The sequence below is a fragment of the Ambystoma mexicanum genome, chromosome 5q (genome assembly GCF_040938575.1).
Source record: "Ambystoma mexicanum isolate Mex_15411 chromosome 5q, UKY_AmexF1_1, whole genome shotgun sequence".
Classification (NCBI taxonomy): domain Eukaryota; kingdom Metazoa; phylum Chordata; class Amphibia; order Caudata; family Ambystomatidae; genus Ambystoma; species Ambystoma mexicanum.
Window position 1 is genome coordinate 805,430,074 of NC_090933.1, and position 26,855 is coordinate 805,456,928.

The window sequence follows — 26,855 nt, forward strand, 5'->3', positions numbered from 1 at the left end:
ACCGGGGATCAGCTCTCAAAAAGCTCCAGATCCGCTCCTCTTGCAGGAAATTTTAGACCTGCTAGAGAAAGGTGCCATAGAACCGGTACCTGTAGCGGAGAGGAACAGGGGCTGGTACTCCCCTTACTTTCGCATTCCAAAGAAAGACGGAGGACTGAGACCCATCTTGGATTTGCGAGAATTGAACAAATTCCTCAGGAAAGACAAATTCAAGATGGTAACTCTTTCTCAGATCCTTCAGGCCCTTTAGTTCCAGGACTGGTTGGTATCTCTGGACCTTCAGGACGCTTATTTCCATGTGCCAATCCATCTCAAACACAGGAAATACCTGAGGTTCGCAATTGGCAACTCTCATTATCAATTTCGAGTGCTGCCATTTGGGCTGACCTCCGCCCGAGGTCTTCACCAAGTTAATGTCGGTAGTGGCTGCAAGTCTAAGGAGGGAAGGGATTCACGTCTACCCCTACCTGGACGATTGGTTGATCAGAGCTGTATCTTCGGAACAAGCTCAGATCCAGCTAGATTGTTTGAACTCCCTTCACAGACTGGGCTTCTCCCTCAATTTAAAGAAGTCACAAATGATACCATCGCAGAGACTCCAGTTCATCGGAGCGATCCTGGACACTTCCCTGAGAAAAGCCTCTCCACCAGAGGTGAGGGCTCAAGATATTCTACAGATGGTTACCAAGTTTCAAAATGCCCAACGTCTCCCAGCCTTCGACTTTTTGAGGTTGCTAGGCCTCATGGCATCCTGCATTTTCCTAGTGCCAGAGGCTCGCCTGAGAATGAGATCCCTCCAGTGGGCACTGAGAACTCAGTGGTCACAATTCTCAGGGAGAATGACAGATCTTCTTCAGGTTCCCGACAGGGCGGCTCGAGACCTTCAGTGGTGGGCTTGTCAGGAGAACATTCTGAAAGGAGAGCAGTTTTGGCAACCCTGGCCGGAGAGAACAGTAGTCACGGATGCCTCACTCACGGGGTGGGGACCACACGCCAACGACTTGACCATCAGCGGTCGTTGGTCTCCATCGGAGTCCAGACTACATATCAACCTGTTAGAGCTGAGGGCCATCAGACTTGCGCTGAATCTGCCATCTGTACAAGGAAAGAATGTCCTGATAATGACGGACAACACAGTGGCCCTGCATTACCTCAACAAAAGAGGAGGCGTAGGATCACTACCTCTGTGCAGAGAGGCGATGCAGCTCTGGTTTTGGGCAATCCAAGAAGGAATCTCTCTATCGGCAGTTCACCTAGCCGGAGAGAAGAACTTGACATCGGACGCTCTGAGCAGGCAGAGCACAGTCTCCCACGAGTGGGAACTAGCTCAGGAAGTCCTTCAAGAGATCTTCGCGCTTTGGGGAACCCCTCAAGTGGATCTGTTCGCCACCAGTGTCAACAGGAAGTGCGATCTGATCAAGGGAATTTCCCCCGAGAGGAGCTCTGGGAGACACGTTCATAGTGGAGTGGGAGTTTCCGCTTCTGTACGCATTTCCACCGGTCCCTGTCATTCCTCAAATGATCAGGAGGTTGAGAAGATTCAGGAAAACCATGATCCTAATTGCCCCGGATTGGGCCAGGAGAACGTGGTACCCGGAACTTCTAGACTTGTCCATCTGCCCTCCAATTCGACTTACACTCAGAGAGAATCTGCTCTCACAGAAGGGGGGTCAGGTTCTCCATCCAGACATCAAAACCCTCAACCTTCACGCTTGGCTTCTGAAAGGCTGAGGTACAAGGATTGGGACCTCCCTTATGATGATATGCCAGCAACAAAATCTTTATACCGCTGCCGTTGGAACAGATTTTGCAGCTGGTGTAGAGAAAAGAATATCGATCCCTTTTCATGTGGTACACCAATGGTTTTGTCCTTCCTACTTTATTTAGAGAATTCAGGCCTTCAAGTTGGCACCATCAAGGGCTATCTCGCAGCGCTATCCATCTTTAAGCGCACTGCGGAAGAACCATCCTATTTCAAGTTACCCTTGGTAATACAGTTTCTAAAGGGGTTAACTAACGTTTATCCCCCAAGACCATTCCAGGTTCCCCTATAGGATTTAAACTTAGTCCTAACTTTCCTGATGGGCACACCTTTCGAACCACTCCACTCTTGTTCGTTAAGATTTCTTACCCTTAAGACTGTTTTATTAATAGCACTTACATCTGCTAGAAGGGTGAGCGAGTTACAAGCTCTTTCTTGTAAACCCCCTCATACAATCTTTCACAAAGGCAAAGTTGTTCTGCAAGTGAAGCCTAATTTCCTCCCAAAGGTGGTTTCTGAATTTCATATCACTCAGAAGATTACCCTTCCATCTTTCTATCCTCCTCCTCATCTGGGGAAAGAGGAAGAGAGGTTACACAGGCTGGACCAAAGAAGGGCTTTAAGTTTTTACATTAGTAGACTGGCTAGGATAAGACAAGCAGACCAGCTGTTTGTAGGCTACGCAGGTCACAAGCTGGGGTTACCGATAACTAAGCAGACCATTTCCAGATGGATCATTTTAGCCATTTTGGAATGTTATAAACTGGCAGGAAAAGAACCCCCTCAAAATCTTAGGGCTCATTCGACCAGAGGTATTGCAGCTTCATCGGCCCTCAAAAGAGGAGTGCCGGTTACAGACATATGTGCAGCTGCCACATGGTCGTCCGTCCATACCTTTACACGGTTTTACAACTTGGATTCCTCCTCCAGTCAAGAGACTAGGTTTGGAAGGGCAGTATTGCACTCTATTCATCAATAAGAGGAAGCATGAAGTCAGTACTCCCACCTCCAATAACAGAATACTGCTATGGGAGCCTATCTAAGATAAGGAATACGTCGGAAGACACAATCCCTTCAAAGAACAAGTTACTTCTTACCTTGTAACGTTCTTTCGATGGGATGTTCCTCTGACGTATTCCTTATCGACCCTCCCATCCATCCCCGCAGTACTACTTCCTTTGTTGTTGCAGCTTACGCTCCTTCAGGGTGATTAGTCTAGTCCAGAAAGAATTATTGTGGGCTACAAAACGGAACTGAGCAACGGACGCTGCGCGCGGCCTTTATAGGCAGGATGACGTCGACGTAGATACAGCGGCTGTCGAGGGACATCGACTCGGCGGACGTCGACGCGCAGCGCCCTCTAGAGAAAACATTTCCGAGGCCAGCAAAGCTGGAAAGAGATATCTAAGATAAGGAATACGTCGGAGGAACATCCCATCGAAAGAACGTTACAAGGTAAGAAGTAACTTGTTCATCTCTGGAAGAGGTGAGACTGTGGTTGGGCAAGTTCTGCACGTTGGAAATGAACTGTAATGGAAAAGGAACATCAAGGGAAGTGGGAGTCCTCCCTCAACCTCAAGGGGGTAAGCAGATGGGGTGGGATCAGCTGAACGCAAAAGAGAATCAGTAGAAAGAAGAGAGGTCCCCTTTTGCAATACTAGTTGGCTGGTTCTCCCTATCTGCAAAAAATATAAGTGCAGGGGAGAAATTCTGTCAGTACTAAAAAAAAAGTCTCTATTTGATGAAATCAAGAGACATAGAGTACATTTGGTTGCTTACTCTGGTTACTTGTGGCAGAAGTGGGTTTCTCTTCACAAGAAGGCCAGGACGCAATTCTGAGGGCAGAAAAAGAATTGAAGGCCTGGAGCTTCGTAGTTACCCAATTACCACCATCGGCAAATCTACGTCCAGCTCTACCAACGGCAAATGGACAACGAAGATCAACGGATGGACTGGGAAAAGACGTTGAACTCAACGGTCCTCCAGGAAGGCCCGTGAAAGAGGGAAAACTCACCCAAGAAAATAACTTGCACCTACTACCAGAAATACTCCCTCAAGGTTTTCTAAAATTGGGGATGGGCTCGAAGCCTCTTTAACTGGGCCTCAATATGATGTGCTGGAACACGCGAGGACCAAACACCTTCTCCTCAAAGTATGAAATAGTATTTGTTTCGTAAAGGGGACATCCTGCTGTTTCAAGAAACATGGTTGGTAAATCCAATCCTTGTCGAAGGTTCTATAATCTTCTGTCAACCTGCCCTCCATAAAGCCAAAGGCAGGCCATCTGTAGGTCTGAGGGCTTTTAACAACACAATTGGTGACCTTGTTATGATCTCAACTAACAAACAGGGTATTCAGGTTTGTAAAACGTCACTGCATCAGAGCCCACGTATGGAAGTTATTTTTGACAATATCTACTGGAACCCTGCTGGTTCTACCCAGTGGGATTTTATTATGGTGTTGGCATCAGAGTTGGAGCAGGCCAAACTGCTCTTTGGGGGAGCCCATCTACTGTTGGGGGGAGATTTGAATTCCCAATGTATTCCACTGTCCAAAGAGATAACCAAGTCGAGTGCCCGAAGAGTGTCCGAGAAGGGCAAAGCTTGGGTACAATTCCTGGCAGGAACTCTTCTTCCCAGCCATTTCCTTCGGAGTGCTAGAAAAGCAGACACAAGCAATGATGCTTAAAAAAAGTAAGAGCTCGGCTCATAAAATATAAGAGGGAGGGGGAAGCTCTGAATAGTCTCCTCATGGAAGTCCCGCAGGGTGAGTGGCAGGGAAATTACCATCCGGGCAGTTTTATTAAATTTATTTGGACTACCTGCCCCCGAAGTGCAGGTTAGGGAAGGAACAGGCAGTCCCATCGCCATACATTTTAAGAGGAGACTATGAGGAGAAAAGAACAGTTGAATCAGGGATTAAGAAAACTATCAAAGCAGGACCTGTCCATGATGGACCACATTAGAGAAGCCAGGGCTTTAAAGATGAATTACAAGCATTGGTCAGTAGACAGAAAGATGCTTCTGCTCCAGCAGAATTGTGAACAAATGCTAAGGTTGATCAGTAATAGAGACTTGTGAAGGTTCTAGTCGATCTTATACCAACTCGAGGGCTCTACTGGAACTTCTCAGTGTAACCTGGTCTCTGAAAGAGGTTGGGTAGATTACTTGTCAGAGGCTTTTTCCAACTCTCTGAATACCCCCTTCTTAGCAAATAGGGAGGTGGCATGGGATCTCCCACTGGATGAAAAAAATCTTTGTAGAATTGATAGAAAGTGAATCCCAATCAAAAGCGGCCGGCCCCAATGAGCTGACCCATCATGTGCTGAAAAGCAACTCCTTTCTTTGGGCAAAGCTGCTGCTGGGGTTATTCAAGGAGATCCTTGCGAGAAAGATATTCCCACGATACAGCGTTTATCCCACTGTTCAAAGGGGGGCGATCAGTCGCTACTGATAAATTATCGCCCGATCGCCCTCCTGGATATCGAGAGGAAGCGGAGTTCTGTTGGTGGAAGTAGAAAAATGGGTAAAGGAAGCAGAAGTTCTCTCTAAATACTAGACAGGGTTCAGGATAGGTCTTTCTACGGCACTAAATGGATTAGCACTGAATGTCCTGAGTGAAAACACAAGAGGAGGGGAAAATCAACAGCTGTACGGGGCGTGGGTGGATTTCTCAAGAGCATTCGACCAAGTCGACAGACTGCGCCTATGGGTGAAGTTAAGGGCCTGGGGCATCCCAGAAGGGATTCTGTCAATGCTGCTGGAACTGCTCAGGGACACAACAGTGAGGGTGAGATTGGATGAGGACATTTGTCAGAGCACATAAGGGTGGAGAGAGGGGTGCGTCAGGAGTGTTTAGGGGCTTCCCTCTTCTTTAATCTCTATCTGGCGGATGCTAGGGGCTACTTGAAACCACCTGCGTTGGCCAGCCCAGTGGTGAACAGTGAAAGGGTTAATTGGCTGGCCTACGCCGATGATGTGATGTTGCTGGATTCTACATCAAAGGGACTGCAACGCTTGTTGAACAGCCTGTTTTGCTATGCAAAGGAGAGAACGGTCTAGCTCTCAACCCAAAGAAGTCCAGAATCCTGGTCTTTAAACACAGAAACAAAAGGGTTTCCTTCCCTCAGTGGGTATTGGGAGACAAACTGATTGATAAGGTGGAAGAACTAGTCTATGTGGGATACAAAGTTTATGCTTCCCTGGCTTTTTGTAAAGTGGAGCTGGAAATCCGCAATAAAATCTCGCAGTTCATTGCTCAAATGAAGAAACTAATTGGAAAGTTCTATAGGTTCTCAATTATTCCGTTAGTTAAATTCTATCAGGCAAAGGTCATCCCCGTTGTCCTGTATGGGTTGGAAGCAAAACCCTCCTTTGGAATGGCAACTGGGAAAAATGGGAGGGTCTCCTATGGAAAAATATCCTCAGCCTTCCAATGTCAAGTTTTAGATTTGAATTGGGTCTGCGGTCTCTAAAGGCCCAAGCAGTCTGGAAGCTGATTGCCCTGTGCCGTCATCTTCTAACCGCTAAAGAGAGGTTGTTCTATGTGGATATTAATTCACATTTGAAAAAAGAAAGATCGAAAATTCTTACAGATCTGAGTTCTTGGACAAAGGAAGGGCTGTTCAATGCAAATACAAACATCCAAACCCTAATTGAGAACCCATCGATAGCCCCCATTGATACCATGCCAGCCTCGGCACACCCAAACCTATTTTTGTTGGTCGATAAAAAGCAGGGTCACTTGGCAAAATACCAGATCAAGTTCCCCGATTGGAAGTATAGGAAAAAGTTCCTCTGAGTTTGCTTAAATGTTGTGCTTACAGGAGAGGTACTCTCTAGAAAAGGCCTGGGTACCAACTCGATCACTTTTTGCAATATTTGTAAGAACCCTGAGGAACGGACCCTAAAACATCTGCTAATGGACTGTGCGGGAACTTGGCCGGTTAGATCCATGCTTTTTGCAAGTTTTCGGGTTGCGAATGGCACGCGCTTTGCCTGACATATTCTGGGACAGATTGGACTCAGGCCAAGTCAGGCACTTACAATTGCAGTGGTTCAGGTGCTGGAAAGAAGCCAAATAGTGTTCCAACTTTGCAGCCAAGTACTAAGGAGGTTGGGTCTTACTGAGTAAGAATATGTCAACATCTTATGAGCTACCTGTTGGTTATGCTACAGTTCTGTGTCCTTCTGCTCTCACGTGGTTGTTACCTCTTCCACTCATTTCTCTCGTCGGTCTGCTTTTTTGTTTTCAGGTAAGTATTGCTGCAAATAGTTTTTAAGCAACATTTTTATGATATGTTTTTTTTTTTCCTTTTTTCATGTTGATGGTTCTCGATCTATTTTGTATATTTTAAATTATGACGGTCTTATATGTTGTGTTTTGTAAACGTTTTCTTAACCAAATACAATTAAAACGTTTTTTTAAAATATTTGAATTTTTTTTGTTCACCCATCTTCCCTTGATGCCCCCAGGGTGTCCAAAACCTATTGCCTCGTCCATCTGGGGGCCTGTCCCATGTTTTGTGGTGGCCCTCTCTCCCCCACCCCAAATGGATGGGGGGGGGGCATCTTATGCAGCCCTTGATGGGGCTCTTCCGAGGAGCAGATATCTGCCCCCGTGGAGGCTGCATGACTCCCCCCCCTCCATTTTGAGTGGGGGGGGGAGAGGGCCACCCCCATTTCCTTTACCATTATCCCTGGTGGTTTAGGGTGCCTCTCAGTCCCCCCTCAACTGCACCCAAACATTTGGATTGTTTTTTGTTTACCCAACATCTGTGAGCCCATCTGCCCCCAGGGTGCCCAAAACCATCCTTTGGGGGGCCTGTCCCACATTTTGTGGTGCCCCCACACCAAATGAATGGGGCCATCTCATGCGGCCCTCCCTGGGGGCAGATAAGGGGGCATCTCATGCTGATATCTGCCCCATTTCCTTTACCATTATCCCTGGTGGTTTAGGGTGCCTCTCAGTCCCCCCTCAACTGCACCCAAACATTTGGATTGTTTTTTGTTTACCCAACATCTGTGAGCCCATCTGCCCCCAGGGTGCCCAAAACCATCCTTTGGGGAGCCTGTCCCACATTTTGTGGTGCCCCCACACCAAATGAATGGGGGCCATCTCATGCGGCCCTCCCTGGGGGCAGATAAGGGGGGCATCTCATGCTGATATCTGCCCCCCGGTAGGGCTGCATGAGAGGACCCCCACTCCATTTTGGGTGGGGGGAGACAGGGCCACCCTCCTTTCATTTACAACATTCCCTGGTGGTTTAGGGTGCCCCTCAGCCCCCCTAAAGTTCAGCCTACCATCTTCTATTGTTTTCTTTGTTTACCCAACTTCGCTTGGCGCAGGTGGGCACATTAGTGTGCCAATCTGCCCCCAGGGTGCCCAAAACCTACTGCCCCATCCGTTGGGAGTCCTGTCTGACGTTTTGTGGTGGCCCTCTCCCACCCCACCCCAAATGGAGGGTGGGGGGGGCGTCATCTCATGCAGCCCTGCTGAGGCTCCTACGAAGGGCTGCATGAGGTGCCCCCCCCCCCCCATTGCGCCCGATCTGCGACCAGCAATGCTTTCAAAAAAGGTGTTGTTGGAAAGGGGAGAGTCTCAACCTCCTCATGTGTGTACTGCGATACTTCACCAGTCTGGGTAGTGTGGTAAGTCACACATAGGAGATGGACAAAAGGACATGTTTGAAAAACTTGGTTTATTAAAGAAATTAAAGAAACCTCCTCTAAAACCTACTTGTATGATGAATTCCCTAAGCTAGAAAACAACAAATGGGTACTCATCAGGACGTATTGTAAATAAACACTGTCCTCCATTAAAATCTATCCTAACCTGCTATGGGAGGGAGGGAGAGGGGGAGAGAGAGGGAGAGAGAAAAAAAAAAAAAAACACCGAACAGCGTCTAATTTGTCCTTTAAACTGGATAGGTCAGTGCTCGCAACAAAATTCTTCTTCTCTCACCCCTTCCACGGGAGACAGTTTCTTAGCCCTGCGTGGGCTACTGACCTGCTGTGGTTATTGCTTTTTTTCCACTCCCATTCTGGGGTATTCATATTCTCAACTAGGTGTGGGTAAAGGGCCTGGTCAGCCCTGCTTTGTTTGTTGCTTCTTGCAACCCCCAGTGGGTAGTTGGTTGCTGAGCACCAGGTGGGCCATGGGCCTATTCAGCTATGTGGTGATAGTTTGTCACCCCTTCTTTGGGTATTACGATTGTTAGCTCCATGTGGGCTTTGTGTCTGCGCTGCTCAATTTTGGTTGTTGCTTCTGTCCCCACCTCATGAGGTATTCGGATCATTAGCCCTGTGTGGGCTTCGCCGTGCCATCACCGCCTTCCAGCTGCATCTTGTGTGCAGCTGCATACCTTCTCTCCTGCGGCGGTGCTCTCTAGCAGATGCGGTCCAACTGGCCCATGTAGCCCACGCTCCTGGCTTGTCTCTGGTCTGCAAGTGTGGTTGTTCTGCATTGCTTCTCATTCTTGGGATTTCGGTGTCGGTAAGACAGGACACCGCTAGGTCTTGTTTTATTTGCTTTTTCCCCGGTTGCCCCAGGCGTGTCGGGGTCTCAGTCTTCATCAAAGCAGCCGTGTTCTGCTGACTGCTTTGGGTTGCCACCCACCTCACTGACTGCGTGGATCTCCGCTTGTCCTGCAAGTGGACAGACTCCCTCCTTTGCGCAAGTGGGCGTTTCTCGCTCTCCAGCTGCTTCTCTCCTGTGCCGCTGGCATCCAGGTATATTTGGGTTCCTCCCTGGCGTGGAAGGGAAGATTCTATTTGTCCTGATCTTCACAAGAAAGTGGCAATGAATACAGCTGATAAACAAAGCCATCCACTTTAAAAGGGACCTGTACATGACTACCTTGTTCAACTCCCATATCAACAAACATTGGGGACTGTGAAGCAAAGGGAGGTGGGATGGAATCCTTACTTGGGTATCCCTTATCCACAGATGGGGCGTCACTCCCAGTGGGTTCCCGCGTGCCCTGACCCCTAGGAAGGGTATTGGGTAGCGGGCTCACCTCACTAGCCCCAAAAGGGATGGCTCCCCCTTGGGGAGAAGGGACGAATTCCCTGGTTTTGTCAATAGTTTTGCAGGAAAGAGGTAATAACTACATTTATGACATTCCCCAACATCGCAGTGACTATTCCATCAGATCCATTGTTCTTGTTGAGAGAGCTGTGGCACAAAAGGTATATGCATTACGCACAAATATGGAAACATTTTGATCAACTTTCTAGTGAAGGCCCAACTATTGATGGCATACTTCTGGAAAAGGGGAGAATCTCCAACTTTGACAATATGGTAGACCAACCAAAGTCTGGTGTACTAATGCATGTTACCTGTTCTAGAATATTCTGAAAAGGAAATATATGGATAGGCAAGTTATGCTTTGTGGCTTCCCAATATTGACATACTTGTAACATCCATTCCCATTTGCCATGTGGCATATTTGGGCATGCAGGCTCGACACTGTAGCGTGGTTGGAACAGCTATGAAGTAATTGGGCATTTCACTTGTGGAGAGCTGGAGGGAGCAGACAAGTACTAACCATGTCCCAAAGCCTCCATCGCATGTGCTCCATGTACTCCTTCTCTGTGCTCCATACAGAAAGTACGTGCGTGGCGCATGTCACAGAGACTGGCTTAGGCTGATGGTGCCAGGTCTCATTTTGTTTCAAAAAAAGAAAAAATATTAACATGATATGTAAGGGAAGACTAGTTTACCTGTTGGTGAATGCCCTCTGCTATGGCCACAACTAGGTCAGCACTAACCTAGGTATGTAGGATACTAGGTTGGTTGCATGTGACTTTATCTTAAGAGAATGTGCTTCAGTTCACTTATCCTTACTACTTGTAGTTCTGAGTCTTTAGAAAGTGACCACCAGCTCACTAAATTTCCATAACTGGTAAATTGCAGCAAGGCTATCAGATTAAGAGAGTGAATATTGCCAACTAGAGCTTGTACCCAGTTCTCATGAGGCCCTTTTCTGTTTCTCTGGCTTCCTTCCCCCATTTGTTTGTGTCTCTGACATAGGTCTGGTTCTTTCCCTGTAAAATGTTTGATATTTCTCTTCAGGTGCCTGAAAGATTATTACATCCCCTTCAAATACATGTCTTGTGTTGGACTCAAATACTCCACCCTCCCCAGAAAATGTTTCTTATATACTGCAACTTGGTCATCTTTAAATTATCCAGGCTATACCCATTCCTTTGTTGATGTCCTAGGTTTGACCCAGCCACAGTGTCGTTTCCTGCCCCATCCCATGCCCTGCATGCCCATTTTGGTTTCACAATGACCCTACAAATGTCCTGGCTTATAGCTCCTCCAGGGAGCTTTGGAGGCACCACCACACAAGGTTGAAACGGTTGTCTCCCTCCTGTAGGCACATGGTCTCAATACAAGATGATTTCTAATGGAACAAGGATTTAGGATTATTCTTTCTCTAGATTATGGCCGTTACGTCTGCTAATATCATAAAGCATGAATTTGACCAGGCACTAGGAGGTTTTTGCTTTCAAAAACAAAATTTCCAGCCTTGAGATTGCATGTACTTTAATTGGTTGTACTCCCCTTCAACCAATTGTATGACTTTGATTTGTTTCCCATTGAGAATGCATGTTTAAGGGTTAACAGAGATTTGCACAGTACTTTTAGAATCTGTTGCCTGCTTTGTATACCAAGAATTCTGCAATGACACTGATTGCTCCTTCTTCTAAATGATTCATAATGGTGTTAAGCCATTGTAAAAAGTAGAATGGCGATATTGTGAGGACACCAAAGCATAATATTTTTTTTTGTTTCTCGTCCAACTTTATGCTTGCGCATCTAACCCAAGAAATCTGGTCATCCATAGACGACATTTCAAGCAAATGTTGTCGGGAGTACTTTTGCTATACACAGTGTGTCTGTTTGATGCATGCCATTTTTACAATTCTCTAGCCTTCTAGTTCAAAAGCTGGTACACCTCTGAAAGTGATGAAACCGAAACGAGAGACTGATCCAACGTCTGAGAGTGATTGTGGAAGTGGAAAAGAAAACCAATGTGTATCAAGAAAAACCAAATTGCCAAACCATCGCAAAACTCCTTTGACTTCAAAACAACGTGTTAACCAGACTACGAAAGCTAACATTTCGGACAGGTATGTGGTATATTTAGTATTTCTTTCTACACATGTTGCCACCACAGTATTGTGCAACTGAAAATGGTGTGATCGTTGTTGACAAATTAATCATGGAGGTAATATTTACACATATTCTACTTACTGTAAAAATATACACCATCGGGTGATATGTATGTTACAGTTAGCTATAGCGGCTCTGTATTTATGGTGAAATTAGACTCCCAATTGTGAGGGATCAGTAAGGCGAGCCGGACAACTGCTTGTTGTTACCAGCATTTGTCATTTAATTAAATAAATAATGTTAAAAAGTGCCTCACTATCCCTACTCTGCAGAGGTTTTCTCTGCCTAACTAAAGCTAAGGGAATGCACTCTAAAACAGGATAACTGGCCCTCACGCTAAGCAACAAATATACAAAGAAAATATGTAACATCACATGAACAGCATTCAGTCTCTTAACCTTCTAATTTCCTGGGTGATTTCCCTTCCCCAGGATTCAAAGTCAGGTCTGTTAGTGCTCAACTAAAGAATGAAATGTCTTAGATCAGGTCATGATATTTCAAAGTCAGTGGAAAGGTTTGTTAACCAAAGTTCCACTAGCAAATCTCTTCTTCTTGGAGAAATATCCACTTTCCACTCCCTCCAAATAGCACCAATGGCAATCCCAGCCAAAATGCTTTGTCACCTTGCCCAAGAAGACCGGCTACAGTCCAGAAAGAAATGCAATATTCACTAACATCAGTAATATACAGTTCGTGTTTCACAGTTAAGCTTCACAATGATGTATATTGGTCAGGATAACTTGATAATGATACTGCTGGTTCAACGTTTAACCACTTTACTTCTGCTTCATTTACTATGAGAACAGTCATCTATGTCTCACAGTACTCCTCTTGATTTGGACTACTATAATGCTGCATCCACTAGCCATGAGATATACCACTACTGCTTCAGTGCTTAGGACTGCTACTACAGCCTCAGTGATTTGCACTTGTGGACAGGCTTCGACAAGAAATACCTCAAAGTATTTCAACAACTTCAAGTAGGCAAGGCACTCTTCCTCCGACTAACTCTCTTCAAAGTGGCATCCTCTTTGCCTCACTCGTTTGTCTCCCTCAACACTAACAACCATGATTTGCCTTGGAGACTCACGTCTCTGGCACTACAGGTTGTGTCAACTTAAAAATAGTCTTTACAAGCAGCCAGTCTCCCATCCCCAACTTTACCTGCACCTTCCTGCCAGTGATTAGCCCACTTAATTACCTAAAAGCATTGGTGTCACTCTCTTAGCTTCAGGTAATACTTGCACACTTGTAACTGAGGCCAATACACTGTTCTCAACTCCACCGTGCAGTTAGATTGCTTCTTAACTCTGGGAAAGGCTGCTTTCCGCGTGAATATGGGAAGACTCGACTTGGGCAACGCATGTCTTCTTCAATTGTTATATACATACAACAGGTCTTATCATCAATCTTTTTGTTCTTGAGGGGTCTGTGATGTAAAGAGTACTATATTGTGTTCTATAGGAATCACAGACTACCTCCTACTCCTGTGTTTCAAAAGTAAATTTTGTTAGACCCATACCAGCAACAAGGAGTGTTGCTATGAACTCCTAATGTCCTAACTCAAAACTTCATGTTTTCAAACGGGAAATCATCATTTTATTCATTTCACATCAGGTTTTCTGTGTTTTCAAGAGGTTAATTTCTTTTAAAAAACATATAACGCACTGTGGTTGACACAATTCACATTTCACAATACTGCTTCTGGCTCACTGGGGACCCACACCCGTCTCCTGAAAAGATATGTCCGGTCCGGCCACAATGTTTGGGAGCTTCTTTCAGTCCCAAAACCCACGGCTGGATAATTACTTCTTGCATCGGTTTCCTGCACGTCTGCAGTTAAGCAACCACGGGAATCAGGTTCACATGTGAAAAGACTTCTCTCCTGCATGTCTTCCGTTGCGCAGCCTCTTCACTTCAGAGTTAGGGGGAACAGAACCCTCTCAGAACAAGCAGGTGAAATCTGCTCTCGCCACGTTCCTGCATCCCTCTTGTTCTCCCACTTCTGCTTTGTTTGCCAGCCTCGTGCCTTCTTCCTTCTGCTACTACTGCTACAGCTCGCCTTCCAGTCACTATTCCAGCTCCTTCCACTCCTTCTAATTGCCTGCACCTGAGGGGGCCTGTTATGCCTCCCAGGTTCTTTCAGGTGTGAGCTGTTAGGCTTGATTTGCTGACTACTATAACTGCATAACTCTTCAGCCCTCTTCCTCGTCCAAGCACAGATTCTGGGACCTGTAGTCCTCTTCAACAATGTTAGCTTTTTCAACTTGTGTAATTTGACGAACAGCCATCAAAAGTGTAGGATTATAGGGAAAGTTAAACGCAGGGGTTTCCTGGTCGCCCCGTTGTGATCCTCCCGCAGTGCACCACCCCCAGGGTCGGGTTCAGGAAGCGTCTGCCTTTCTCTGGCCACATGAGGAGGTTCCCAGACCAGGTTACTGTTAGGAATCATCACTGATTCATCACATACATCTTCCCCTAATGTTGCTGGTTTTCTCAGCCTCTAAGTGAAATCTGGAAAGGAAATACAGTCCCTTGTTCGTTACCTTTCCGATGTTCCACTGAGAAGCAATAAGGCTGTAAATCTAAAATCCAGCGCATGACTCTAGCTTTGGTATCTATTCTCAAGATTAACCATTTAAGAGGGGCATGATCAGTAATTAACCTGAACTTACTTCCTTTTAAATAGTATTTCAGGTTTGTTACTGCCCACTTGATGACGAGGACTTCCAACTCTAGAGTGGCATAGTGTCAGGCTGAGATCCTGGTGTCTGCAGAAGCTGCTGAGCCCCCGACAATCCACCCAAAATGTGGCACTCTGAGCGGATACTATAAACTGCTCAGTTTACCTCACTTCCAGGGGAAAGGGGGAAGGGACAAATTAACAAACACCAGGCTGGAAGCTAAGACTAGCTGGTTCTTCACCTGTGGTAAAACATAAACATATAATACACCTTGTTATTCATGAGGCACTATACTAACCTTAAGTATCAATATCCTTTACCAAATAAAGTAAAAACCATACCTGGAACTTCTCTACAAAATGCCCAGAGAAGTGATAAGCTGACTAGACTTCCTTACTAGTTGACTTGAATCTCAACGATCATTCAGCCTTCTTAGTAGGTCCATGAATGTGAAATTAACTTTGCAGGTAATCTTCTTTAAACTCAAGAAGCTTGAACAAAGTCTTAAGTTCATTAATAGTAAATGGAAGTTCTAGTGTTTCTGGAAAGTATTTATATTTCTTCTTATTAATTTCTTTTTAGAGTGTTTTTACTTAAATAAACAGTTCTTGAAACTTGCGTCAAAAATCTCACGTGGAAATCTCTTGAACTCGCATAGGGATCCAAACTGAGTGAAGATCGTTGAAGCGCTGTAGGTTAAACCGCAGGAAAAAACCACACGCGCTTATCCAGGGAGCGAGTAAACTCACGCGCTGAAATCGAACCGCGAGAGAAAAAAACCACACGCGCTTTGTCCAAAATGCGAAAACACTCACACGCGCTAAGTCGAAACCGCGGGAAAAAATCCACATGCGAATAAACGAAAACACGCACACGCGCTGAAGTTCAACCGCGGGAAATATCCACACACGCTTAGTCCAAGATGCCATCACACGCACACGCGCTAAAGTCGGAACAGCGGGAAAAATCCACACGCGCTTAATACAAGATGCACACGCGCGGAAATCCAACCGCGGGTAGAAAAAACACACGCACAAGAGTATCACGCGACACCATAGAGCTCGCGCTAGATACTCAAGCGAAGACTCTCACGCGCAGGCTTCTGTTAACAGAAAAACCACGCGCTTGATAGAAAACGTAGCGTAGCAAAGCCAAACATGCGACAGCAATATAGTTCTTAGTAAATATTTTTCATATGAACTTGAAAATCAGATTAAATCTTCTACAATGACATTATAGAAAGAGTCTTGAGTTTTAAAAGGACTTATCTTGTGAAGAGTCTTTGAAACTTTTTTTCTTTTTGGATAACTCGAAATCTTCTTACTCCTGTTCAGTGCCAAAATGAATCTCCGCAAGATTCCTGTTTGCTTTTCCAAATAAGCCGCTCGATCGCTTGAAACTTGAAACCCCTGAACAAGTTAAGCAGGAGCAGCTTAATACACGACCTCTCAGCTGGGCAAAGACGATGAAAGGCAGTTTAGAATGTTCACTGTCTTCCCTATAAACAATCACCAGCCAATCAGAACTTAGACTGAGGACCTCCATCTTGGCTTGGGGCATTCTCCATAGACTGCAATGAATGTTAAGGGCAAAATTGGCTGTTTTAAAATTAAACTCATAATAACTTCCAAAAACCTTTCTATACTAATTTTCCCCAGACCTAATGTCTCAGAATATGTCACTGTATCCTAACAGTACCTGACACATAGTTCTTCTCCCGATCAAATAACTTCTGGCTTACATAGAGGATTGGATATTCTACACCATCATGGAGCTGAGACAAAACTGCTCCCACAGTACAGCCCACAGGGTCCGGATCAGGAAGCATCTGCCTTTCCCTTGCAACATGAGGAGGGTCCCAGACCAGGTATATGGGACGAATCATCACTGATTCATCACACAATAGGAAGAACACTTTTGGGGCATATAACTTTGGTGCTTTTCAACAAATCACTACAAAACTTTCCAAAATAAAAAACCTTCCAGCAGTTTCCTTTAAAAGTAGCCAAAAATTGATTACCTATATCTCGGTTTGCCCAGTAAAGTCAGCAAGCATGTAATTGGTCATTTGGTACCTGGTGAGCTCATTTCAGCCAGTTTCCTGAGCTTTCTTCCAAGGATCCCAAATGTTGGTTCCAAAGGGGCATCCAGATTGGCTTCCTGAAAGGGACCTCATCTGGTTGGTGGCTGGTGGAACAGTGTTGCATCAGGTTGCTTTTAAAAGGTGCTGTAAGGAAGGCATGGTACCGAGCAGTAGACCGACGAGTGGATACACGTTTCAAAACCTTTATTCAATGTTTTGCTTGTGATGGTAGAATTCCTAACTGGCCATAACGCTAACATGGGAGTAATCTCGACCATTAAACGATAATGAATACGTCCTAGTCAGCCCGGTCGAAATAAAAAGGTCTATACTAAGAACACCGAACCTGGGCCTCCTTCTCAAAATTTGTTAAGGAAATATAAAAGGGACATAGTGTCTCAAAACGAAATGCCAGAATGGCTTCAGCACCCACTACTTTCCCCAGGTTCAACCGCACAGGGTCTACAGAGTGTTTTAAGAAAAACAAAAGATAGGTGGATGGGACAGTTCTCCCAGTCCTGCAAACGTTGGCTTATTGGCACAATTTAACTGTTCAATTTTAGGCTTTCAATTTCTGATAGTTCAATCACTTTTTTTAGGCTTTGCTCGCCTTGCCATCAATACTCAGTTCATCTGTTTCTCAACTTCTCACAGTTCTGTACAGGCTTCCCTCTGCCGGGCTCAAGCCTGTCTTTCCTTTGTGGGGTGGGGGTCCCTTCCCCATTGTTTCCCTAAGGTATCTTATCCCACTGTCGAAGACTTTCGAAACTGCAAGGAATTTCCAGACCTTTGCATGACCACGTCAACCTCTCAACAATCCTTCATTTCACAATCTTCTCTTGCAGCATAAATGCCTCTTGGTGCTTGTAGTTCTTATGCTGTTTCACTTGCTTTTCTCTTAAATTCTAATATTTTGCTTTTGCCTTCTTGGCCTCTACACAGTTCACATATTTGAAGCTTTACTTTCTTGGCATATTCACAGTCCATATCTTTCATTTTTCATTTGTTAAATTTTCTTTCATTTGATCTCCGCTGCAATATCTTTCATTATTCATAACATTCCACAGAGAATTTCGAATGTGTGATTTCCCCTCGTAGGACCACTCTGCAACTTTGTATCCTTCTCTTTTAACAATGGTTCTCCTCATTCGCGTTTTATCGGCACACGCACAGCCTTCAACTTGCAAAATTACAGTCACTTTCTCTTTAACATCGACCAGACTTTTGTTCCCCTTGATGACTCATCAGCCGTGTTAAAAACATGTCTCATCTTTTCTTTCAGCTCAAGGCCGTGACCAAGCCTCTTCTGCTCCTCCCCAACTCTGTCTTTCACCCGTGAGGGTCGCAGGCCGTTTCTCGGCAGTCTGAAGATTATTTTCCTCCGCTCACTCGGCTTTGCTTTTCGAACACTCACGGCTTCCCGAAAGTATGGAAATCTTGCCTGGCTTTCTCGTGATCCTCTCCACTGTAGATCAGCCAGTTGGCCTTCCAGCTTCCACCGTCTGATCTGCATCAGCCTTGGATGAGCTGTTCATTCTCATGCCCAGCCTCGCTCAAAGTGTGCCAGCGGGCACCATCTTTTATTTTCACAGTGAGTGCTAATAAGTGGCAGGTGTAACTTGTTAGAGCTACGTGTCTGACTCTGCCTGGCCTCATTACAGGGACAGGGCCAATGCAAGTCAGGGTGGGTAATCTCTCTAGCCACATTCCACATCTTCTTTGGTGCAGTGCTTTTGTCAAGACAAAGTGGGGAGGAATTATGAGAGTTGTAGTTTCCCATAAAATGTTGTGTTAGGGGTTAGATGGGTTGTTGTAAAAGGGGATACCATGTCTCACCATTGGGTCCTTCTCCCCACTCCTCGTGGACCCCCTACCCAGGTGATCCTCCCTCTCTTGTCCAACCCCAGGGTTGGGATCCAAAAGCGATGGCCTTAACCTGGCCACCTGAGTACGGGATCCCACACCCCCTGGTTTTTCACAGCGCATGTTGCAGCTCTCAAGGCTGCCCCTGACTCTAGGAAAGGTCACAGGGGAGGTCGTAGAGTAGTGCAACATGCCCCCAAAACAGCAGATTCATTTGTGGTGCCTGTGGATGTGTAAATCTGGTCCATAGCATGACCTTCGGATCAGACCGTGACCCAGGGCTAGGTCGAATACTCAGCCCAACCCTGGCTAGTAGTAGCCTGTGGACTCACCAGGGTACTGCTCAGTGGTCCATGAGACTGGAGCAGAGGCAACGTGGCCACTTATGGTGCTTTGGTGGGGACTGGGACATTGCCAGAGACCATGACCTGGACAAACTGGCCTTTGGAAACCACTGCAAGCCAAAGGCCCACACACCCATAATGGTGGAAAAGTGGCTTCTGTATGGCTGCAGACCCATTGGTCATTTCGGTGGGCTTGGCAGCACCAGTGGTATGGTCAAAAACCATACCCCGTGGAAAGTGCCGGACGCTTGGCAAGTGGCCAACGGACCCAAATTGGTGATAAATTGGCCACTGGTCTATTGTTGAAAGACTTCCAGAAATTGACCCACGCCAAGGCTGCAGTGTGGCAGGAGGCGATCTGACACGGGAATAGCGAAGGCAACACTGACATGGTAGCTTGGAGATTACTATTGCAAGACCTGTTCACAGCAGAGCATGACAACCAGGGACAAATGCCAGAACAGACTTTGGGGGGGCTTTGGGGGGGCGACAATAAATGGAACAGAAGCAAACACCTGTTGGAGTTGATGTGTACTCCGTAAAAGTATGTAACTTATCCAAATGTTAAATGAAAATAAAAATGTTTTAAAAAATATATATATAATTGGCCACTGGTCCTGCCCACAGACGAGACCCGTTGTCATGATGCCTCTCCAAGGAGCCAGGTCCGACCCAGCGACCCCAGAGGCAGGCATCATTTCCCCCAGGGGAGTGCCAGCGGGCCCAAGCTGGGGCCCTTTGGACGCAGTCCTGGCGCCTTAGGCGCCAGGCTCATGTTGGACCTCTGTCCTGGCGCCTTAGGCGCCAGGCTCATAAAGCTAGACATGTGTGCAAGTGTTTTCATGTGCACTTACCTGATGCAGACCATGCTGCCACATCCAGGCCCTCTTGAGGCCTGAATGGAACTACTTTACCTGTGGGACTACTTTCCACCCGGGTGTGGTCGGGGAAGGATACATACCTTATCGGAGGAAGGATACACACTTGGGACTTCTTCCAAAGCTATTTAAACCACACCCGATCAGCAACTCACGCTTCGTGTTCTGCTCCTCGCAGCTGGACGCTCACCGTGTCAGCTCCTGCTTCTGGACTTCAGCCACGCCTGTCAGCATCCTGGGTCACCTGCAAAGGGAAACAAGAGACCTTACCAGCTAAATCTGCACCACGGAGACATCACCGACGATCCTGAAAGGGAAGACATTATTTTTAAAAGCATTTTGTTACGATCGCTGCAGCGCTGCATTTCACTCGCCTTTCCTGGGTTCCTCCATCTTCAGCAGCGATCATCCGGATACACAGCCACTTCCCAGAGCCTAGAGAAAAAGACAAGAATAAGAGGTGAGAGAAGGAAGGGAATAAGACTTACCTCATTTCATTTCGGGACTTGCCGCTTCCAGGCATTTTCCGGACCCCGGCCCCTATGGGGAAAAAAGACAGACATTGAATGAGCGTATGCAAAGTCAGTTCCCGAGCGCTCATCCAGAACTAACCTGCCATTTACTGGCACTGGAACTGCACGTTTCACTTCGGGTCGGTGCCATATCTCCGGCATTCCAAACCCCGGCCCCTAAGGGGAAAAAAGACATAAACATTAGCGCTTGCTGCAAAAAGACAATGAACATTATTATTAAGCTTGGACTTTTGAACTTGCAACAGAACTTTTACAGAGCTTTACCCGAATAGTCAAGCTTACCTGAACTCCCATCAATCCTCAATCCAGTGAAGTAACTGGGTTTCAACGCGCCCCTGCATCAGAAGCAGGATGGAGAGCTCATCCTTCCTGACCCTAAGGTGAGACTTCACGGGGAATCATGGCAGGGTATCGTGGAGGGTTGGAAGAGAGTGGGAGGCTTGATCATAACTCAGTCAGTAGGTAATACTCCCTTTTCACGCACAGGGGAATATTCCTGCGAGCCGGAGAAGCCAGAGTAGAGGGCCCTTCCTGTCCATCCTCGGAGTCCTGCGCTTCACCATTGAAGAAGCATCAGCACTCGAAGCCAGACCTGCGCCTCTGTGGGAATCAGGTGAGCGTTACAGAACGCGAAGCCTACCCACAATTTCCCACCCGGGCGCTATGGAGACTTCCGAGACTGACCAGCTGGCCCAGCTTTTGGGGGAATTACGGGCAGAGGTGCACTCAGCCCGCCAGGAGACTAACGCTCCCAAAAGAGAACTGATCTTATCCAAGGAAAGAACAGATGTCCTAGCCAAAAGGTTATTACAGGCCCAGGCAGGGCACACTCCTTTACCTAATTCCGGAGACATTTCCACATCAATGGGTTTGAGTAACCCGGTACAAATTAATCTACCTGGACACATGCCTTTGGCCCCGCCTGAACTTTTTGCGGGGGATCCCAAGAAATATGCCGTCTTTATGAACCAATGTCGTTTACACTTTCTATGCAGACCCGGAGCCTTCCCTAACGACCAGACCAAGGTAGCCTTTATACTATCTTACCTCAGTGGCAGTGCTGCCGATTGGTCTATTCCATTGGTAAATCAGGATGATCCCATTCTCCAGAATTTTCAGGGCTTCCAGGCCAGCATGGAAAGATTGTTCGCTCGACACTCTCAAGGACAGGCCCTTGATAACGAACTGCTATCTTTACGACAAGGTAATCAGGATCTTCTGTCCTACATAGCCACCTTTAACAGACTGGTTGTGGAAACTGGATGGCCAGAAAGCAAAAGGATCACATTGTTTCATCGAGGCCTGCGCGGAGAGCTTAAGGATGTTCTTGCTCAGATAGTAAACCCACCCCAGGTCTGCGCAGACTACATTGACTTGGTGGTTCAACTTGATCACAGACTTCAAAATAGAAAAGCAGATCGGTTCAAGTATGAAAACCGAGCACCGATCAAAACCCACGCTAACTCCAAGAGTATCGACGTATCTGAACCTATGCAAATCGGTGGTGTTAAAGGACCATTAACGCAGAAAGAACGAGAGAGAAGGCGGCAAATGCAACTTTGTCTGTATTGCGGGACTTCCGGTCACTTTCTTCGAAATTGTCCAGTTAAACCACTTAAGAAGGTGGTTGGAGCTACTGATAACGAATTAGTGACACCTGATTCGGGAAACGACCTAGCCCGGCAAGCATAGGAGTCCGCTTGCCGAGCTTGAAAACTAACTCTTTGACCTCGCATTTTGTCATGCCATTGGTGCTCGTGGACCCAAAACAGCCTCAGCAGTTGCATGCTATAAAAGCATACATCGACAGTGGAGCTATTGGAAATTACATAGACCGTGAATTGGCTTCCAGGATTAAGCTTCCTCTCCGCCCGAAAGTAACCCAAGATGTCATTACTACAGTAGATGGAACCGAAATAGCCTCAGGGCCTGTAACGTATTCCACTGTTGAAGTGACACTGGTGGGTCAGGATGGACATCGGGAAGCAATCGTGTTTGATGTGATCAAGGCCCCACAATTTCAAGTAATTCTTGGAATTCCTTGGTTAGAAACACATAATCCCAGAATTGACTGGCGAGCAAAGAAGATAAGTTTTCCTGATTGTGAACCAACTTGTTATCCAAGAAATCCAGCTATGGGTCTAGCCTCAGCAACTTCCACCCCTGTACAGCTACCGTCAGAATACCAAGAATTCCAAGACGTTTTTCAGAAAGAACAGGCTAATACGTTACCTCCCCATCGGTCTTATGATTGCCAAATCGATCTAGTACCCAATGCTCAACTACCTTGTAGTAGGATTTATGCTCTTACGGAACCTGAGAACCTGCATTTGCGTCAGTATTTAGATCAGTACCTAGCCAATGGTTTTAGTCGCCCGTCCAAGTCTCCTGTCTCTTCAGCTCTGTTCTTCGTGCCGATAAAAGAAGGCGACCTTAGAACGTGTATTGACTATCGCGCCCTAAATCAAATAACGATTAAGAATCGTTATCCTCTGCCCTTCATCCCTGAGCTTATCGACCAGGTGAAAGACGCTTGTGTGTACACCAAGTTAGATCTCCGAGGAGCTTATCACTTGGTGCGCATAAAAGAAGGCGACGAATGGAAGACTGCATTCCGCACCAAGTTTGGGCTCTTCGAATATCAGGTGATGCCCTTCGGTTTGTGCAATGCACCTGCCGCCTTTCAGTACTTTATGAATGATGTTCTTCAGGAACTTATCGATGTCTGTGTCATTGTTTACATTGACGACATCTTGGTGTACTCTTCTTCAGAATCTGATCACAGAAAACATGTTAGGGCAGTTTTTGAGAAACTGCGCCAGCACAGATTATTTGCAAAACTCGAAAAATGCGTTTTTCATACCACAGAAGTTGAGTTTCTCGGATTCATCCTGACACCTTAAGGAGTCCGAATGGACTCGCGAAAGGTGGACGCCATCCTCAAATGGCCATCTCCAAGCTCTGTGAAGGGAGTTCAGAGCATGCTCGGCTTTGCCAATTTCTATCGAAGATTCATCCCGGAATTTTCCCGAACAGTCCAACCCATCACCGCTCTCCTAAAGAAAAACAAACGCTTCGAATGGACTCTTGAGGCCGAACAAGCCTTCCAGGACCTGAAAACCAAATTCACCTCTGCACCTGTATTGAAGCACCCGCACCCAGATCTCCCGTACATAGTGGAAACCGATGCATCCAGTTCGGCCATGGGAGCTGTCCTGTCGCAAAGAGACCCAAAAACTAACCAACTACACCCAGTGGCCTTTTGGTCCAGAAAATGTTCTCCTCCTGAAATCAACTACGCAATTACCGATAAAGTGTTACTGGCCATCAAATCTGCTTTCAAGGCTTGGCGTCACTACCTTCTCGGGGCAAGATACACCATCACCGTAATTACGGACCACAGAAACTTACAGTATTTAAAAACGGCCAAAGCTCAATCTTCACAACAACTCCGATGGGCTCTATTCTTTGCGGAATTTGATTTTGTAATTACCTATCTCCCTGGCTGCAAGAATGGAAAAGCGGACGCCTTATCCCGGATTGGCATGGAAGAACCTAATTCGAGCTTAGAACCTGTGCCCATCATACCTGAGCAAAGAATCTTAGGCTTGACTTCATTGCAAACTATTGAGGATATCCAAACGCAAGTAAAACAACTTCTTTACTCTTCAACCTTACTGGAATGGAGTCAAAAGGGTCCTCATTACATCGTTAAGGATGACTTGCCCTACTTCCAGGAGCGGTTGTTTCTGCCAAGTAAAGAATTGCAAGAACTTGTTATTGCCCATCATCATGAATCTTTAATGGAAGGACACCATGGTATTGCTAAAACAGAGGAAAAAATCAAACGCCACTTCTGGTGGCCTTCTTGGAGAAAAGACATAACGTCTTTTGTACTGTCTTGTGGAATTTGCGCCCAAAACAAGGCTCAAAAGAAAAGGCCAGCCGGCCTACTTCAGCCGTTGGATATTCCACCGGCGCCATGGCACACCCTGTCAATGGACTTTATAACAGACCTGCCTCCTTGTGCTGGTTACAACACAATCCTTGTAATTGTGGACCTATTCTCCAAAATGGCCCACTTTATCCCTTTAAAGGGTTTGCCGTCAGCTTCCACCTTGGCCAAGGAATTCCTGGAGAATATAGTTTGCATACATTGTTTCCCTTCCATATTAGTCTCGGATCGTGGAAGTCAATTTATCTCACATTTTTGGAAGAAGTGTTGCCAACTAGCACAAATAGATGTGCGGTTATCCACCAGCCACCACCCCCAGACCAACGGACAAACCGAGAGAACCAATCAGACTCTCGAGCAATATCTTCGGTGCATGTTACACCAATCCGAGTTAAATTGGAAAGACATCCTTTGGATCGCAGAATATGCATACAACAATAAAGTGCATTCTGGAACCGGACAAACCCCCTTTTATACTTTGTATGGTCACCATCCTCGGACCTCTGACCTAGATCCACCTCTGACCCTGGAAATGCCCGCAGTAAATCATCTGCATTCCAGAATAACCCGAGCCTTCAAAGAAGCTGCAACTCATTTACAGCAAGCCAAGAAAAAGTATAAAGAAAACGCTGATTTGCACCGAAGTAGAACTCCTCCTTAACAAGTAGGAGACCAGGTATGGCTAGCAACAAAACATTTACCCCTCAAGGGCCCGCGAACCTTCAATCCCAGATTCATAGGACCTTATCCCATCAAAGCTATAATCAACCCAGTGGCCTTTAAACTGGATCTACCGTCCAACATGCGTATTCATCCAGTTTTTCATGCATCACTTTTGAAGCCAGTACAACCAGGAACCTGATTGTCCAAGCCTCCAGATCCAGTTCAAATTGAAGGGGAATTAGAATTCCAAGTTAAAGACATTTTAGACTCCAAGGTGGTAAAGTCAAAACTCTTCTATCTTGTTGACTGGAAGGGATATGGACCTCAAGAGAGATCGTTGGAGCCTAGTAACCATGTCCACGCACCTCGATTAGTACAATGGTTTCACCAGAGATTTCCGAACAAGCCCAAACCCCCGGAGGGAAGAACCTTGGGAGGGGCCTTGAGGGGGGGTACTGTCATGATGCCTACCTCCAAGGAGCCAGGTCCGACCCAGCGACCCCAGAGGCAGGCATCATTTCCCCCAGGGGAGTGCGAGCGGGCCCAAGCTGGGGCCCTTTGGACGAAGTCCTGGCGCCTTAGGCGCCAGGCTCATAAAGCTAGACATGTGTGCAAGTGTTTTCATGTGCACTTACCTGATGCAGACCATGCTGCCACATCCAGGCCCTCTTGAGGCCTGAATGGAACTACTTTACCTGTGGGACTACTTTCCACCCGGGTGTGGTCGGGGAAGGATACATACCTGATCGGAGGAAGGATACACACTTGGGACTTATTCCAAAGCTATTTAAACCACACCCGATCAGCAACTCACGCTTCGCGTTGTTCTGCTCCTCGCAGCTGGACGCTCACCGTGTCAGCTCCTGCTTCTGGACTTCAGCCACGCCTGTCAGCATCCTGGGTCACCTGCAAAGGGAGACAAGAGACCTTACCAGCTAAATCTGCACCACGGAGACATCACCGACGATCCTGAAAGGGAAGACATTATTTTTAAAAGCATTTCGTTACGATCGCTGCAGCGCTGCATTTCACTCGCCTTTCCTGGGTTCCTCCATCTTCAGCAGCGATCATCCGGATACACAGCCACTTCCCAGAGCCTAGAGAAAAAGACAAGAATAAGAGGTGAGAGAAGGAAGGGAATAAGACTTACCTCATTTCATTTCGGGTCTTGCCGCTTCCAGGCATTTTCCGGACCCCGGCCCCTATGGGGAAAAAAGACAAAGACATTGAATGAGCGTATGCAAAGTCAGTTCCCGAGCGCTCATCCAGAACTAACCTGCCATTTACTGGAACTGGAACTGCACGTTTCACTTCGGGTCGGTGCCATATCTCCGGCATTCCGAACCCCGGCCCCTAAGGGGAAAAAAGACATAAACATTAGCGCTTGCTGCAAAAAGACAATGAAAATTATTATTAAGCTTGGACTTTTGAACTTGCAACAGAACTTTTACAGAGCTTTACCCGAATAGTCAAGCTTACCTGAACTCTCCTCAATCCAGTGAAGTAACTGGGTTTCAACGCGCCCCTGCATCAGAAGCAGGATGGAGAGCTCATCCTTCCTGATCCTAAGGTGAGACTTCACGGGGAATCATGGCAGGGTATCGTGGAGGGTTGGAAGAGAGTGGGAGGCTTGATCATAACTCAGTCAGTAGGTAATACTCCCTTTTCACGCACAGGGGAATATTCCTGCGAGCCGGAGAAGCCAGAGTAGAGGGCCCTTCCTGTCCATCTTCAGAGTCCTGCGCTTCACCATTGAAGAAGCATCAGCACTCGAAGCCAGACCTGCGCCTCCGTGGGAATCAGGTGAGCGTTACACCCGTTGCCCACTTCTGGTGGGGCCACTGGCCATGCCTGCTGGTAATAACAGAGGCCCATGGACTAGCAATACGGGCAAAGTGGTGTGAAGAA

The 26,855-nt window shown here is 46.5% G+C and overlaps 1 protein-coding gene across 3 annotated transcripts in view; it reads left to right on the plus strand.

The window, feature by feature from the left end:
* LRRCC1 (leucine rich repeat and coiled-coil centrosomal protein 1) overlaps positions 1-26,855 on the plus strand; it is a 1,358,299-nt gene that overhangs the window by 238,929 nt on the left and 1,092,515 nt on the right. For all 3 annotated transcript variants that reach the window (XR_011278636.1, XM_069621288.1, XM_069621287.1), the window contains exon 7: positions 11,702-11,901. Coding sequence is in view for 2 of the 3 variants with exons in the window: in XM_069621288.1 (XP_069477389.1) it covers positions 11,702-11,901 (200 nt within the window). In the remaining variant the exon portion in view is untranslated. The remainder of the gene's footprint in view (positions 1-11,701; positions 11,902-26,855) is intronic.